The sequence below is a fragment of the Pristiophorus japonicus genome, chromosome 2 (assembly GCF_044704955.1).
Source record: "Pristiophorus japonicus isolate sPriJap1 chromosome 2, sPriJap1.hap1, whole genome shotgun sequence".
NCBI lineage: Eukaryota > Metazoa > Chordata > Chondrichthyes > Pristiophoridae > Pristiophorus > Pristiophorus japonicus.
This window is the reverse complement of record NC_091978.1, coordinates 371563516-371580571: the sequence shown is the minus strand read 5'-3', so window position 1 is coordinate 371580571 and position 17056 is coordinate 371563516. Positions and strand designations below refer to the sequence as shown.

Genomic DNA, 17056 nt, shown 5'->3' with positions numbered 1-17056 from the left:
GGTGTTGCAAGTAAGCAGGGAGGAGGCTCGTGTGGAGCATAAACACCGGTTGAATGGCCTGTTTCTGTGCTGTAAAATTCTATGTAACTCACCTCAGTGAGAATGTCAGCGGGAACTCCAGTTGCCATCAGGATGGTACACAGCTGCTGCAACAAGCCACACTGGAAGGCAGACTTCTGACAACTGCTTGTGGCGCCAGGAGGGTTCACAGGAGACACCAGCACTCTCACCAGCTAAGATTAAAAATCACAGGAAATTTCAATCAACTCTGCAGGTAGAACGGCAGCATACCATGCCAGTCCAGGGACACCGGTTAACAGAATTTGCTTTTTCAACCAGCCACATTTTTCAACTTGAAAGAAAATATGCACTGAAACTTAAGTTGCAAGCAGTGTCCCAAGAGACAAACTTCAGTAAGTCTCCCAAGCAAATAACATTTTCAGAATAAAAACAGAAAATGCTGGAAATACTCAGCGGGTCAGGCAGCATCTGTGGAGAGAGAAACAAGAGTTAACGTTTCAGGTCGATGACCCTTCGTCAGAACTGGAAAAGGTTAGACATGCAACAGGTTTTTAAGCAAGTGCAGAGGCAGGGAAAGGGGAGCGTAAGGGGAGGAAAGAATAATATTTTCATAAATTTGAATTACACCTCTTATGAAAAGCATAAATTCAAAATCATCTGTTCCTTAAACGTATCACCAAATGGATCAGTTCAACTGAGCTCGAAAAGGTGTTGCCATAGAATCTTAGAAGTTTAGTGCAGAGGGTATGCAGGAACTGCGATCTAGAGACGCAGCTGTGGATTCGGGTTTTGTCAGGAAAGGGAGAGGGTAAAGGAAGCAGGCAGGCGTCAGAGAAGGAAAACCAGGTCTCGGTGACGCATCAGATAGGTGCCTGGAGGAGCAGAAGACTGAGCACTTCATGGTTCAACCTTAGCACGCAACCCAGGAGATTGATGCAACTGGACACAAGGAGGTACACGGGATACTTTCTTTTATTAGCCGAGGCATAGATTCGAAGAGCAGGGAGGTTATGCTTGAACTGTATAAAACACTGGTTAGGCCACAGCTGGAGTACTGCGTGCAGTTTTGGTCACCACATTACATGAAAGATGTGACTGCACCAGAGAGGGTAGAGGAGATTTCCGAGGATGTTGCCGGGACTGGAGAATTGTAGTGATGAGGAAAGATTGGATAGGCTGAGGTTGTTTTCTTTGGAACAGAGGAGGCTGAGGGGAGACCTTATTGAGGTGTATAAAATTATGAGGGGACGAGATAGAGTGGATAGGAAGGACCTGTTTTCCATAACAGAGGGGTCAACAACCAGGGATTTGAGAGGAAATTTCTTCACCGAGAGGGCGGTGGGGGTCTGGAACTCACTGCCTGAAAGAGTGGTAGAGGCAGAAACCCTCACCACTTTTAAAAAGTACTTGAAGTGCCGTATCCTACAGGGCTATGGACCAAGAGCTGGAAATTGGGATTAGGCTGGATAGCTCGTTGTCGGCCAGCGCAGACACGATGGGCCGAATGGCCTCCTTCCGTGCTGTAACTTTCTATGGTGCCCTGAAAAACTGCCCCGGCACGACAGCACTGAAACCAAACTACAATCAGTGTTTTAGTGGAGCAGGGTTCGGCATTCTGGAAAAGTTTCAAGTGGCAGGATAAACTTTTCAAACTTTGCACCGCACACATCAATGTGCAAGAGGGCAATAAATTTATTGAAGAAAAAGTCATTCAAATCTCGTTAATTAGACGCAGCAGCCTGCTTGGACTCTTACTGCCGAGCTAGAAAGTTTTGGTCTCGACTCCCACTTCAGGAGCTCAGTACATAATCTCAGATCTTGCTTCAAGGAAGCACGGAGGGACTGCTGCATTGTTGGAGGTGCTGCCTTTCCGATCAGAGGCTGAGCCTAGGCCCCGCCCGCTTGATCAGTTGGAGGTAAAAGATCTCGTGGCACTTTGTGACGAGCAAGGGGTTTTCTCCCAATACCAGTCTTCAATTATGAAAATAGAATAACTCGACTTTCAGGTCACTGTTCCTGGGATCTTGCTGGAGGCTGTATTTGCCTACAACAGAACAGCGACTACACTTGGAAAGGCCATGAAGTGCTTTGGGGTGTCGAGGATATTAAACGGAACTGTATAAAAGTTTCAATGAATTAATACCTGCAGCATCAGGTGAAGATTGGTCACTTTCTGCGCAGACCAGCCAGTGTTGTCTTCCGCAACTTCAAACCAAGGTTTCATGCGCTGAATGTAGGAACCCTCCTTGAAAAAATTCTGATTTGAACTATTGTTCTTCATTAAGTTAAGGAGCAGCAGTAGACAATCTTCAACCACAATCCCTACAACACACAAAACATTGAAGACATTTATTAACAGGTATTTTATAAAGTGCCCCTAAATTCTACACAACTCAATTTACAGCATTGTCATGGAATCGGTTCAGGATTGGCATTTTTTTTGTCACAAAACTCCAGAGGGTGCTTTGCATTGTAAATTAAGGAATTGAAGTTCCTCACACTGCTGTTCAACATTGATGATTAAAATCCCCCATTATTGTGCAAATGTGTATTTTGCCAAAATACAACGTCAGCCATGGCTCAGTGGGCAGCACTCTCGCCTCTGAGTCAGAAGGCTGTGGGTTCAAGTCCCACTCCAGAGACTTGAGCACAAAATCCAAGCTGACACTCCCAGGGCAGTACTGAGGGACCGCTGCACTGTCGGAGGTGCCATCTTTCAGACGAGACATTAAACCGAGGCTCCGTCTGCCAATATTTATCCCTCAATCAACATAACAAAAACAGATTATCTGTTCATTAGCACAGTGCTGTTTGTGGGAGCCTGCTGTTCGCAAATTGGCTACATTACAACAGTGACTTCGTTGGCTGTAAAGTAATTTGGGACGACCGATGGTCGTGAAAGGTGCTATATTAATGCAAGTCTTTCTTTCAAAAGGAGAGTGTTCCTGATGCACAGGACATGGTCAATAGGGCCTGGAGAGATTCAATACTGCAGGTGATTTGAATGATCAGAATCTCAGATTTTACATTAATTGTCTCGCATCAATTGCTGTTTGCTGAAGAGTTTCAAACTTCTACCACCTTGTGTGTGTAGACGTGTTTCTTAATTTCACTCCTGAATCTCCAACTATCCCAATCTATCACTATTAACACAATCATATCCTTTCCATAATCTTTAAAAGGCTTCTATCCGATCGTCCGCCAACCCAGTGAACAAATCCCTAACTCCTCAAATCTCTCCATTACTGCAATCCCATATCTCTGTAAAATCCAAGTCAATCTACATTGCAATTGGTCTATTCTTCCTAGAATGGAAAGTACACAATACGCCAACTGCAACTCAAGGTCTTATACAAGTTCAGCCTTGTGTTCTTGCTTTTTCACTCTACGCCTGGAGATCTAAAACCAAGGAATCCATTTGTACTTTGATTTAAAAATCAATACCGACTGGTCTCGATTAAGTGCTTAGTAGTGTTATCCCCATCATTTTTTGGCTTATCCTCATCTTTTATTTTTGAAGAGGGTTGTCACACATTTCCTTTCCACAGAACTCTGGAAAATCTTAGTTAGATCCTCCTCTATTTCTTTCCTAGATTACAACAGTGACTACACTCCAAAACTACTTCATTTGGCTATGAAGCGCCTTGAGACGTCCGGTGGTCGTGAAAGGTGCTATAAAAATGCATGCCTGTCTTTAGATTCCCTTGGATGTAAATGATCAAATCCGTGTGATGTGTCTGCGGTGTGTGAGTAGCCCCATTGATCCTGAAATACTCGCCTCCACTAACAGTTCTACACCCACTTCTGATGTTTCTGCAATCGCAGTGCCCAGCACCTCTGCAAAAACCGCGGCGACGTTCGCATTTAGTGTCTGCCATTCCCTCGCACTCCTCTGCGAATTTGTTAAATTACAGCTATTACCTGGCATGCAGTACAGATTCTACAAATGAAATGGACAAGGTAAGTCATGTGTAGCAGCAGCTCCAACACTTTCACAGTCAGCAATAGTTTGATTGAATGTGGGAATGTGGGAATACGACTGTAATGTCATTCAACTTTTAACAACTTATTTTTTTTTAAAATGAAGTTTTTGCAATGGAAGGCAAAATCACCAGCAAACTGCATTGCGACTTCCGTGAAGATATTTATAACTATGCAGCTAAAAAATAAAATAGTGCCGCGGCTTTTGATCTGTAGATAAACAAACATTGTTCATTGACTGATCAAGTCCGTTTAGAATCAGGAATACCTCCGTCACTCATCCCTTCTTCAGTGATAATATCCAGCAGGCGTTCAAAGGCATTTTCAAAAGCGACAATCTTCTGAATGGCTGCATTGGCTTTCGTTAGTTGTTGCAGCAACAGCAGGCCCTGGGGGGAAAAAAATATACTTTTACTTTTCGAAGGCTACCATTCTCTCCCTCTCCCAGCTATTTTAACAGCCCCACCAACCTAGAGCTGAAACAACAGTACAGGGTGTCTCTGCTTTAATATTCGATCCTGGGATGTGGGTGTCGCTGGCAAAGCTGGCATTTATTGCCCATCCCGAACTGGTGAGCTGTCTTCTTGAACTGCTGCAGTCCATGTGGATCATTTCAGAGGGCCTAAAAGAGCCAACCACAGTGCTGTGGGTCTGGAGTCACGTATCGACCAGACCAGGCAAGGGCAGCAGATTTCCTTCCCTGAAGGACATCAGTGAACCCGATGGATTTTTACGACAATCAGGTAGTTTCATGGTCACCATTACTGACTCTGGATTTTTAAAAATTCCAGATTTATTTAATTAAATTCCACAGCAGCCGTGGTGGGATTTGAACTCGTGTCTCCGAATTATTAGTCCAGGCCCGTGGATTACTGGTCCAGTAACATAACCACTGTGCGAACGTTCTCTCAATTTGGCAGAAGTCCCAAAGCAGATTGACATGGACTAGATTCAGCCACATTTAATTTATGTTTATATCATCATCATCATAGGCATTCCCTCGGAATCGAGGAAGACTTGATTCCACTCCTGAAGTGAGTTCTCAGGTGACTGAACAGTCCAATACGAGAGCCACAGACTCTGTCACAGGTGGGACAGATAGTTGTTGAGGGAAGGGGTGGGTGGGACTGGTTTGCCGCATGCTCTTTCCGCTGCCCGTGCTTGGTTTCTGCATGCTCTCGGCGTTGATGTTTATATATATATTTAAAAATCTGGGCTATGATGTGACAGATTAGTCAGTACGCTATCCCTTAGAGCTATAAAGACACAGATCTCTGCCTCACTGCGGCAGTATTGCCTGAAGAGAAATCTGAGGGACAATACTTTGAGCAATTGCTGTGCAGTTCCTCACCACCGACAAGAGCCATCTTAAAAAGGTGGGGGAAACAATCATTTAAAATGGGACAATTATTTTTATTTTTTAAATGGACAAACTATGAATAACACATTTAATATATTCTGTGACTGCGTGTGATTGAGGTTTCGAGAGCATGGGAAACACAGACAGCACAGAGGGGTTGTTCAGTGCAAGCATGTGAACACCCATACAAATAAAGTATGAGAGTAAGCTTGCAGGGAACATAAAAACTGACTGCAAAAGCTTCCATAGATATGTGAAGAGAAAAAGATTAGTGAAGACCAACGTAGGTCCTTTGCAGTCAGAATCAGGTGAATTTATAACAGGGAACAAAGAAATGGCAAACCAATTGAACAAATACTCTGGTTCTGTCTTCACTAAGGAAGACACAAATAACCTTCCGGAAATACTAGGGGACCAAGGGTCTGGCGAAAAGAAGGAACTGAAGGAAATCCTTATTAGTCAGGAAATTGTGTTAGGGAAATTGATAGGATTGAAGGCTGATAAATCCCCGGGGCCTGATAGGTTGCATCCAGAGTACTTAAGGAAGTGGCCCTCGAAATAGTGGATGCATTGGTCATCATTTTCCAATATTCTATTCACTCTGGATCAGTTCCTATGGACTGGAGGGTAGTTAATGTAACACCACTTTTTAAAAAAGGAGAGAGAAAATGGGGAATTATAGACCGGTTAGCCTGACATCGGTGGTGGGGAAAATGTTGGAATCAATTATTAAAGATGAAATAGCAGCGCATTTGGAAATCAGTGACAGGATCGGTCCAAGTCAGCATGGATTTATGAAAGGGAAATCATGCTTGACAAATCTTCTAGAATTTTTTGAGGATGGTAACTAGTAGAGTGGACATGGGAGAACCAGTGGATGTGATGTATTTGGACTTTCAAAAGGCTTTTGACAAGGTTCCACACAAAAGATTAGTGTGCAAAATTAAAGCACATGGTATTGGGGGTAATGTACTGACGTGGATAGAGAATTGGTTGGCAGACAGAAAGCAGAGAGTCGAAATAAACGGGTCCTTTTCAGAATGGCAGGCAGTGACCAGTGGGAGTGCCGCAGGGTTCAGTGCTGGGACCCCAGCTATTTACAATATACATCAATGATTTAGATCAAGGAATTGAATGTAATATCTCCAAGTTTGCAGATGACACTAAGCTGGGTGGCAGTGTGAGTTGTGAGGAGGATGCTAAGAGGCTGCAGGGTGACTTGGACAGGTTAGGTGAGTGGGCAAATACATGGCAGATGCAGTATAATGTGGATAAATGTGAGGTTATCCATTTTGGTGGCAAAAACAGGAAGACAGATTATCTGAATGGTGATAGATTAGGAAAAGGGGAGGTGCAACGAGACCTGGGTGTCATGGTACATCAGTCATTGAAGCTTGGCATGCAGGTACAGCAGGCAGTGAAGAAGGCAAATGGCATGTTGGCCTTCATAGCTAGAGGATTTGAGTATAGGAGCAAGGAGGTCTTACTGCAGTTGTACAGAGCCCTGGTGAGGTCATATCTGGAATATTGTGTTCAGTTTTGGTCTCCTAATCTGAGGAAGGACATTCTTGCTATTGAGGGAGGACAGCGAAGGTTCACCAGATTTGATTCCCGGGATGGCGGGACTGATATATGAGGAGAGACTGGATCAACTGGGCTTGTATCCACTGGAGCTCAGAAGAATGAGAGGGGATCTCATAGAAACATATAAATTTATGACGGGATTGGACAGGTTAGAGGCAGAAAGAATGTTCCCGTTCTGGGGAGTTCCAGAACTAGGGGTCACAGTCTAAGAATAAAGGGTAAGCCATTTAGGACTGAGATGAGGAGAAACTTCTTCACTCAGAGAATTGTGAACCTGTGGAATTCTCTACCACAGAAAATTGTTGAGGCCAGTTCGTTAGATCTATTCAAAAGGCAGTTAGATATGGCCCTCACGGCCAAAGGGATCAAGGGGTATGAAGAGAAAGCAGGAAAGGGGTACTGAGGTTGAATGATCAGCCATGGTCTTATTGAATGGCGATGCAGGCTCGAAGGGCCGAATGGCCTGCTCCTGCTCCTAATTTCTATATTATATCTTCAGGTAAAAGTGCAAGAAAGTCGTCATTGGCTCTCATTGAGGACTTAAAGCTTTGGCTCCGTGCACCCCAAGAGCTGTGGCCAAAACAGGGGCTTCAGTGGCAATCTCCCCAAAAAAGACAAGACTTGGATTTAAAGTAATTGGGGGGAGGTTTAGAGGGGAGTTGAGGAGAACGTTTTTCACCCAGAGGGGGGTGGGGGTCTGGAACTCACTGCCTGAAAGGGTGGTAAAGGCAGAAACCCTCACCACATTTAAAAAGTACTTGGATGTGCACCTGAAGTTCTGTAACCGACAGGGCTACGGACCGAGAGCTGGAAAGTGGGATTAGGCTGGATAGCTCTTGGTCGGCCGGCACAGACACAATGGGCCGAATGGCCTCCTTCTGTGCTGTAAATTTCTACGATTCTATGAAAACAATGTTAGCAAATTTGAACTGTGGGTCCTGCTCCATCAGGGTAGATAATAACTAACCAAGTCAAGATTCTATCTGATACCAGCCAGTAGAATTTCAGCAATATTCCCAAGGTCACCTACTTTCACTCTAGTTTCAATCCCTCTCCACTACTTCAAATGTTGTACAGGTGTGACACGTCCGACATCTGGAAATCTCGGGACTGAGGCCGTTCCGGATTTCGGAAAGTCTTTGCCTGGGCCAAGGAAGGAGGTAGGTAGGGGAGCGTCGGTCAGGCCAAGGAAGTTGGGGGGGAGGGGGGGAGGGGCTGGGGAGACATGGGAGGTCGGACCAAGGACAGGGGATGTCAGGAGGTCAGAGGGAGGTCAGACCGAGGCCGGGGGAGGTCGGGCAGCCGGAGCGGGTGGAGTCCAGATTTCGGAATATTTTCCCGTTTGTGGAAGACCCCGCCACGGATCGGCCCGGTGTCCGGAACTTCGGATTTTGGATGTTGCACCTGTACAAATCTACACAATTTCTTAGTCAAGGAACATTACTCTAAACACACACTTTAGTGATTGCATAACTAGGTTTGAAAATTTTTGTTCAGTTTTGACAGGCATGTTCAAGGCACAGAATTATTGGCAGAGGATACTTACATCATTACGAATCACCTCTCTGGAATCTGCGAGCAAATCCATCATCCTCGACACACCTGTACGGTTAAGATTCACAGTTAAACTTGCTGAAAAGGTATCCTCATACAAAATGGTATTGGAATCATGTCTCCTTCAATAGACAACATACTTATATAGCTTTCTGAGCTGCTCACACTCCATTCAAAGGTGCATTCACACTAACACACAGTTACACACTAACACACACACAGTCTCACACACAGTGACACGAACACACACACAGCCCTCCGCATTGTTCACAACCAAAAATATTGAACTTAAAACAGATGAAAAATACCACCTAATCATTTGTGGTTTTATTTTTTCATCGTATTTAAATTGACCAATTTTTTTGTCATGATCCAGTTTATTTTAACGTTGTCATTATGCTTCGTTCAAAATGTCTTCTGTGGCTTAAATTGGTTAAATTGTGCAAATCTACGTGTCCTCGTATTTAACCACCCGTCCGTATGCTTTTAAAACATATATATGTAATTACCCTACAACAGCATAGAATCACAGAACGGTTACAGCACAGGAGGCCATTCGGCCCGTCGAACCCGTGGGGGCTCTCAACCAGTCCCACTCCCCCGCCCTTTCCCCGGAGTCCTGTAATGTTTTTCCTTCAGGAACTTATCCAACTCCCTTTTGAAAGCCACGATTGAGTCTGCCTCCACCACCCTCTCAGGCAGCGCATTCCAGATCCTAACCACTCGCTGCGTAAAAGCGTTTTTCCTCGTGTCCAGACTCATGATTTTGAGCACCTCGATCAAATCTCCTCTCAACCTTCTCTGCTCCAAGGAGAACAACCCCAGCTTCTCCAGTCTATCCCCGTCACTGAAGTCCCTCATCCCTGGAACCATCTGGCAAATCTTTTCTGCACCCTCACTAAGGCCTTCACATTCTTCCGAAAGTGAAAAGCATAAATTGTGATCTAATCTCTAATTTGTATTAAACAAATTGATTTGCTAACATTTTATTTTTGTAAAAAAAAAGGAGACAAATCAGTGAATGTTGGGGATATAGTCGGCTACAGTTTGTAGCAGCACAAAGGCAGGACAGTTCAGACCTGAGGTTCACATTGGGCCAGAAGGCGATGGGAGAAGGAGTGCGAAGGGATCGGGTGGGGCCAGGGATTCGAAAGGCTGATTTGGTAGCGGGAGAACCTAAGAAATAGGAGCAGGAGTGGGCCATTCGGCCCCTCGAGCCTGCTCCGCCATTCAATGAGATCATGGCTGATCTTCGACCTCAACTCCACTTTCCTGCACTATCCCCAGATCCCGATTCCCTTAATATCCAAAAATCTATCGAATATACTCAAAGACTGAGCCTCCACAGCCCTCTGGGGCAGAGAATTCCAAAGATTCACCACCCTCTGAATGAAGAAATTTCTCTTCATCTCAGTCCGAAATGGCCGAGCCCTTATCTTGAGACTGTGACCCCTGGTTCTAGACAACCCAGCCCGGGGGAAACATCCTCCCTGCATCTACCCTGTCAAGCCCTGTAAGAATTTTGTATGTTTCAATGTGATAACCTCTCATTCTTCTAAACTCTAGAGAATATCGGTCTAGTCTGCTCAATCTCTTCTCTGGGAGGCAGCCAGGCTAATCTGGTGATGATTTCTGGAGGTTGTGCTTCAGTTTCCAGGTTATTGAGTCTCTGCCTCACAATGCAACTGCACTCAGTGTGCGTGTCTCACAGTGGAGCAAACACCCACCATCACACCCCTGGGTCTGCCACTACCCTGCCACTCTCACTACCTGCTCACAGGCCTCTGCCCCTCAGCCCATGAACAATGACACAGGAGAGATTATTTATATACGATACACGTCACAGTCCAAACTTTTGCTCACACTTTACGCACATTTTCATCACCATTTTTGCCTTCCTGAATTTTGAAAACACACTTGCGATTAAAAGAAACCTTGTCTGGCTTTACTTTCTAAAATTGCTCATTTATGCTCATCGATGCAAGGACATTAGCTTTCCATTTGGACACCCACCAGCAGCATCTGGCACTCCCGGGTGAGGTTAGATGCAGAGAAAAGCTCCCTTTATTCTGCCCCTTCTTCAGAAGAGCACGCAACTGCACCACTGGGGGATATTTCCTCCCTTTGACTGGAATTGGAAATTAGGGGGAACTTTACGCTCTTGGTCTCTTCTGACGAGGAATGGATTCCTGCTGACCATCCTTTCAGGGTCTCTGACCACAATTGACAACTGGGGGAAAGTTTGTGCTGTAGACCCATCAGCATTGGGAGTAGCTTCAGGCTCCTTCCATATAGAACCCTGACAGCCACTTTCACGAGTACCCAGACTCCAGGTGAGACAGCCAAGTGCCTAACTTGCTGTTCCTCCCAGTCCAAGCTCTGGTTTTCTTCATTTATACAGTAGTTTTTGTAAAACTCGTTCCTGGGATGTGAGTGTCGCCGGCAAGGCCGGCATTTATTGCCCATCCCCTAATTGCCCCTCGAGAAGGTGGTGGTGAGCCGCCTTCTTGAACCGCTGCAGTCCATGTGGTGAAGGTGCTCCCACAGTGCTGTTAGGGAGGGAGTTCCAGGATTGTGACCCAGCGACGATGAAGGAACGGCCGATATATTTCCAAGTCAGGATGGTGTGTGACTCGGAGGGGAACATGGAGGTGGTGGTGTTCCCATGCGCCTGCTGCCCTTGTCCTTCGAGGTGGTAGAGGTCGCGGGTTTGGGAGGTGCTGCCGAAGAAGCCTTGGCGAGTTGCTGCAGTGCATCTTGTAGATGGTACACACTGCAGCCAGGGGGCGCCGGTGGTGGAGGGAGTGAGTGTTGAAGGTGGTGGATGGGGGCCGATCAAGCGGGCTGTTCGTACCTTCTCTATGCTGCCCTCCAGGAAACACAAGCATGTAGCCTACTCTGCTAAGTAAAGGGATGTTACTGTGAAATAGGACTGCCCTATTCTCCCCAATAGAAGAACTTTGATTAATCCCTATAATGCACCTTTATTAACAAAATGCTAGTGCAACAGTTCCTTTCTATCCACAAACTGCATTTACATTTCCACACAAGGGTGCCCAAACGTTTTCTCTTCATGGGCAAAGAGTTGTGAACCGCAGAACCCATGGGCCAGATATGTAAAGCTTGCCTTATATAGCACTTTCCACATTCACAGGCACCAAGTTCTATGTTTTAGTTTCACATTGCTAAGCAAATTATACATGATTCAGCAAAAATTAAAATTACTTGTATTAAAATAGATCAGCAGACAGTGCATAGCTAGGAAATACAACTCATGTTTTGTTGAACCTTTAAAAAGACAGCGCTTTATTTTGGCTAAATGTTTGGCCACTTAATTTTGTTGTGTATTCTTTCTGGAAAAAAATTGTAAGACAATTTTGACATCAGATATCGACAATGCAGCAGGATTAGACTTCGAAATCGACAAAGTGAATTTTATCTTGATCTAGATTTGGAAAATCATTATGAGTGAAAAGACTGCTGGTTAAGTTTCATTTAGTCCTGGGTTTATCAGGCGCGTTACTTTTTACTTGATGCAGTGTTCAGAGTAAACCGCGTACTTACCCATTGGGCTGACGAGGATAATCTGCTGAACTTGAGGACCTTGGTTTTTTAAAAGCGCAGTCAGAAGTTTCACTGCAGGCCAACGCACATGAAAATCAAACTCCTGAAATGAAAGGACTGACATGTCAAAAATCCCGACAGTTTGCAGTCAATCGTGAAGTGTAATCGGCATAGGAAAGCCTTTCACGGAGCTACATTAAGCAGAAAGCGAGTGGTCTGATGGCACAATAGCTAGTGGCAGACAGGGTCAAATGCCAGAGAAAGAAAAGAAAGACTTGCGTTTCTATAGCGCCTTTCACGACCACCGGACACTTCAAAATACTTTACAGCCAATTAAGTACTTTTGGCGTTTGTCACTGTTGTAATGTGGGAAACGCAGCAGCCAATTTGCGCACAGCAAGCTCCCACAAACAGCAATGTGATAATAACCAGATCATCTGTTTTTGTTATGTTGATTGAGGGATAAATATTGGCCCCAGGAAACCGGGGATAACTCCCCTGCTCTTCTTCGTAATAGTGGCCATGAAATCTTTTACATCCACCCGAGAGGGCAGACGGGGCCTCGGTTCAACGTCTCATCCGAAAGACGGCACCTCCGACAGTGCAGCGCTCCCTCAGTACTGCCCCTCCGACAGTGCGGCACTCCCTCAGTATTGGCCCTCCGACAGTGCGGCCCTCCCTCAGTACTGCCCCTCCGACAGTGCGGCGCTCCCTCAGTACTGTCCCTCCGACAGTGCGGCGCTCCCTCAGTACTGCCCCTCCGACAGTGCGGCGCTCCCTCAGTACTGCCCCTCCGACAGTGCGGCGCTCCCTCAGCACTGGCCCTCCCTCAGCACCGCACTGGGAGTGTCAGCCTAGCTTTATGTGCTCAAGTCCCTGGAGTGGGACTTGAACCCACGATCTTCTGACTCAGAGGCGAGTGTGCTGCGCACTGAGCCACGGCTGACACAGAGATGTCGATTGGGGGAAGACTGAGCTACAGACATGAGGCGATGGTGAGTGGGAGCTGCGGGAGTTGGGGGGGGGGTGCCGGCGGAAGAGAAGAGGAGGAGGTAGAGGGAATAACACGATGATAGCAAGAGGGGAGCAAAGAGAAAAATGAAACACATCCGGCTGGATTCACAGCACAGTCAAAACATCAGTTAACACAGACTCTTCATTAGAGGCAGCAACACAATAGACATGAACAAAATCTCATGGGAAAATTAAGCCAGCTTCTCTCCCACCCCACTGCAAGTAGATAACATTTTTCTACATATTCTACAAATACAGAGGGAAAACCCAAGCTTTCTTTCTCTTAAAAAAACACACTATTTCCTCCTCGTATATGGAACTGCACAATTGCTTTTTTCTGTACCTACTGATTAAAAACAGCAAATATTTAGATTGATCCAAAAAACAGATTGCATGGGAGAGAGAATCTGCTCTGTAATTGCTGTGCATAGTTAGAATTGCACAAGATGGGGTAATAGCAATGTACTAGTATTTTAAAATGAGATGTTTTAGAGCGATGATTGCATACATTTAATTCCCCCCCCATAAAAGTTTACTTTGATGATATGTTATAGGTTAACTGCAGGAACAAAGCAAGCGTACTCAAATGTCCCACACCAGCAGAGAGTCCTGCTGGGTCTTGTGAGTGATGGGGCAAATTTGGATCTCCTTGCTTATTTTAAGCCGTTTGCTTCAGATGAAAACTCACTGAAGAGTCCCACTCTCCCAGAATTTCTCTGACTTTGCAGAATAGTTAAGCACCGTTACCCCCTTCAACTACAATATACTTTTTCAATCTAATGGAAGATATGCGAGACAAATTGAGCGGTCATAATGTAGAGACGACAGATGACCATTTCATTCAAGGCGATTTGTCATTGAATATTAGAAGTCATCAGACCACCAAAAGTGACTAACAGGCAGGCGGGCCCATCTAGAGAGGTAGCTCTAACAGCACACTGCACCTCACTCATCAGTGAAAGCAAAATATTCCTTCCTCAGCCCCCTTCAGATACAGCACCATAAACTTATGATTGGCATCTAGCATTTTCTTGTTTCTCATCCCTTCCCCAATGGCACTCCCTCCTTGCTGGAGTTGTTCAACTGCAGGTAACATCACTGGCAACTCAAGTACTGTCCTCACTGAGCCCCAGGGATCACCGGATAGTTATCAGGAGTAGGAATCGTGGATGGTATTCCCCTCGTTAACCTCGGGCACTGGAGCTCCAACAGTTCCGAACTCTCACCAACCAATTCAGCATGGTGAAGTGGAATCAACCCTCTGGTCTCCCTGGTAAATTCACCCAGCTATTGGGGAGCTGGCAACGACAATCGAAAAATAGACTCAAAAACTCAGAGTCACTGTTTGAACCCCTACTTATAGTCAGTGGCAGAGCTTGGGGGGAGACGGCAGGTCAGTGGCGGGGTGGGGGGGATCACAATCTCCCAATCATTGACGTTTTACAACATGGCTTTGGAGGGTGTATGCTCACGGGTTGGGAGAACTGTTGAGTTGTGAGTGCCTTAGCCAGTCATGTGATGTTCACAAGACTCAATAAAACCGCAGCCAGTTGGGTTCGGGGGATCCACGATGGGGCAGGTAGTTGTGAGCCTAGTGGATGAGCTAGTAATGTGTAGTGTGATTGTTAAATCTTTTGCTAATAAACCAACTAGTTCTTAATGGCAATGTGTCGCTCTGAATTCTTAAGCAAAGAACCCATGAAGCAAAGACATTACAGAGGACCACTTCCATTTTGCCCCAGGAACCTGTATCACCTGTCTCAGTTCAACCTTCGGACCACCGTATTTCTGTAACTTCCTCCAGCCCCACAACCCTCCGACATCTCTGCACTCTTCCAATCCTGGCCTCTTGAGCATCCCCGATTTCCATCGCTCCATCGGCGGCCATGCCCTCAACTGCCTGGGCCCTAAACTCTGGAATTCCCTCCCTAAACCTCTCTTACCTCTCTCTCCTGTGTTAATACGCTCCTTAAAACCTACCTCTTCCACCAAGCTTTTGGTCAGCTGTCTAAATATCTCCTTCTGTGGCCCGGTGTCAAACTTTGTTTGATCATGTTCCTGGTGAGGCGCCTTGGGACGTTTACTATGTTAAAGGTGCTGTATAAATCCACGGAGGTAAGTGGGCCTTCCTCACTTTCCAGCTCAGTCCCCTCCCTGTCAAGTCGGCCAAATATCAAGCTCCTCCTCCCCCCCCCCCCACCCGGCCAAACCCATCTCTCCCACTGCTAACTGTCCTGATTAGCAGCACCATATAGTGAATCCACACATCAATTTCCCCAAGATTTTCAGACCCATCTGATCTCCTTACTCCACTAAAGTGTTGAAATGGAAACAGAAACTCACCTCTAACAGGGATAAAAGCAGGGTTAGGTTTTCTTGGTGTTTGATATAAATCTCTGTGAACTGCCCAGCTAGTTCATCAAAGCTCGGCTTCTGAGCATTCTCCTCTGCAAAAGGGGGGGAAAAACTCAAATGTGTAAATCGGAAGGGATGTTGTCAAGCGAGAACATTTGCGCAGAACCACCAGAATCTAGAGATGAAGCAGGTACAGTTAGAAGCGAGAAGCTGTTAGGGTCGGAGATTATAAACACGAGGACAGCAATGCTAAAAAGACTGAAGGAGGTAGGAAAAGTTAACATATGGCCACAATTTAACGGACACATAATAGATAATTCACCTGGTTTTAACAATCAAGGTCTTTGGATTTCAGGTTGGGAGGAAGTCAAATTTACATTATTAAAACATGTCTACTGTATCTGAAAAAAGTGGTACAAAGGTACCAGTTAGCACACAATTTTTTGATTTCACTACAGAAAACCTTTGTGTCACCTCCAAATGGGACAGCAGAACTGCTCTCAGGGAATTATTTTAAAGATACTGGCTGTCTAAAGCCCATTAACACAGTTAACGATCATTAAAAAGGTAATTACTTGCACTGAGGACCACAAGACTCAACCGTGTCGAACAGGAGGCGGCCATTGGGCCCATCGAGCCTGTGCTGGCTCTGTGACAGAGCGATCCAATCAGTCCCACTCCCCTCGCTCTTTCCCCACAGCCCAGCAAATGTTTCCTTTTCAAGTATAGATCCAATTTCCCATTGAAAGATCCTCTTGAATCGAGCCTTTGACAGTGCATTCCAGACCATCACAACTTGATGCGTAAAAAAGTTCTCATCGCCCCTCTGATTCCCTTGCCAATTATCTTAAATCTGTGTCCTCTGGTTATCGACCCACTCGCCACTGGGAACAATTTCTCCTTATTTACTCAATCAAAACCCTTCATGATTTTCAACAACTCTATTAAATCTCTTAACCTTCGCTGCTCTAAGGAAAACAATCCCAGCTTCTCCAGCCACACATTCCTGATACCATTCTGGTAAACCTCCTCTGCACCCTCTCCAAGGCCTTAGCATCCTTCCTAAAGTATGGTGCCCAGAACTGGACACAATACTCCAAGCTGGGGCCTAAGCAGTGAGTTATAAAGGTTTAGCGTAACTTCCTTGCTTCTTAGCAAAGCAGTCATTCTCACCCAATTTAGAATTATGACTGCAACCCCATTTATAGTGAATATTGGGTTTATTGCAGGCCATATTTATAAATAATATATATATATATATATATATTATTTATAATGGGATCGTTTAATCCATAACTACCAGTGTATACGAAATACAAAGGTCATGGACCTGAAACGTTAACCCCCAACTTCCGCTCTCCAGATACTGCCTGACCTGCTGAGTGCTGGCAGCATTTTCGATATTTATTTCCGATTTACAGTATTTTATTATGTAAGATTGTACACTGGTTTAACCACAGATTAGTCTCAGTGTTACAACAACCTCCTCAGGTTTACACAGGTCCATCAACTCTCCTACGTTTTTAAAATGGAAACTCGGGCACAAGACTGCATTATCCCAACTTCCTGCCTCAGAATCATAATGTAACTTTTATAGGCAAGGCAGCAGTAATTCTCGGCAGT

At 45.3% G+C, this 17056-nt stretch overlaps 1 protein-coding gene across 4 annotated transcripts in view; it reads right to left on the bottom strand.

Moving 5' to 3' along the window:
* The window catches only part of uso1 (USO1 vesicle transport factor), a 108500-nt gene that overhangs the window by 55052 nt on the left and 36392 nt on the right, over nucleotides 1–17056 (bottom strand). For all 4 annotated transcript variants that reach the window (XM_070873131.1, XM_070873133.1, XM_070873132.1 and 1 more), the window contains 6 exons: nucleotides 15422–15525; nucleotides 12065–12167; nucleotides 8493–8548; nucleotides 4271–4391; nucleotides 2165–2343; nucleotides 93–233 (listed from right to left, as the gene is read on the bottom strand). In XM_070873131.1, the coding sequence (XP_070729232.1) occupies nucleotides 93–233; nucleotides 2165–2343; nucleotides 4271–4391; nucleotides 8493–8548; nucleotides 12065–12167; nucleotides 15422–15525 (704 nt within the window). The remainder of the gene's footprint in view (nucleotides 1–92; nucleotides 234–2164; nucleotides 2344–4270; nucleotides 4392–8492; nucleotides 8549–12064; nucleotides 12168–15421; nucleotides 15526–17056) is intronic.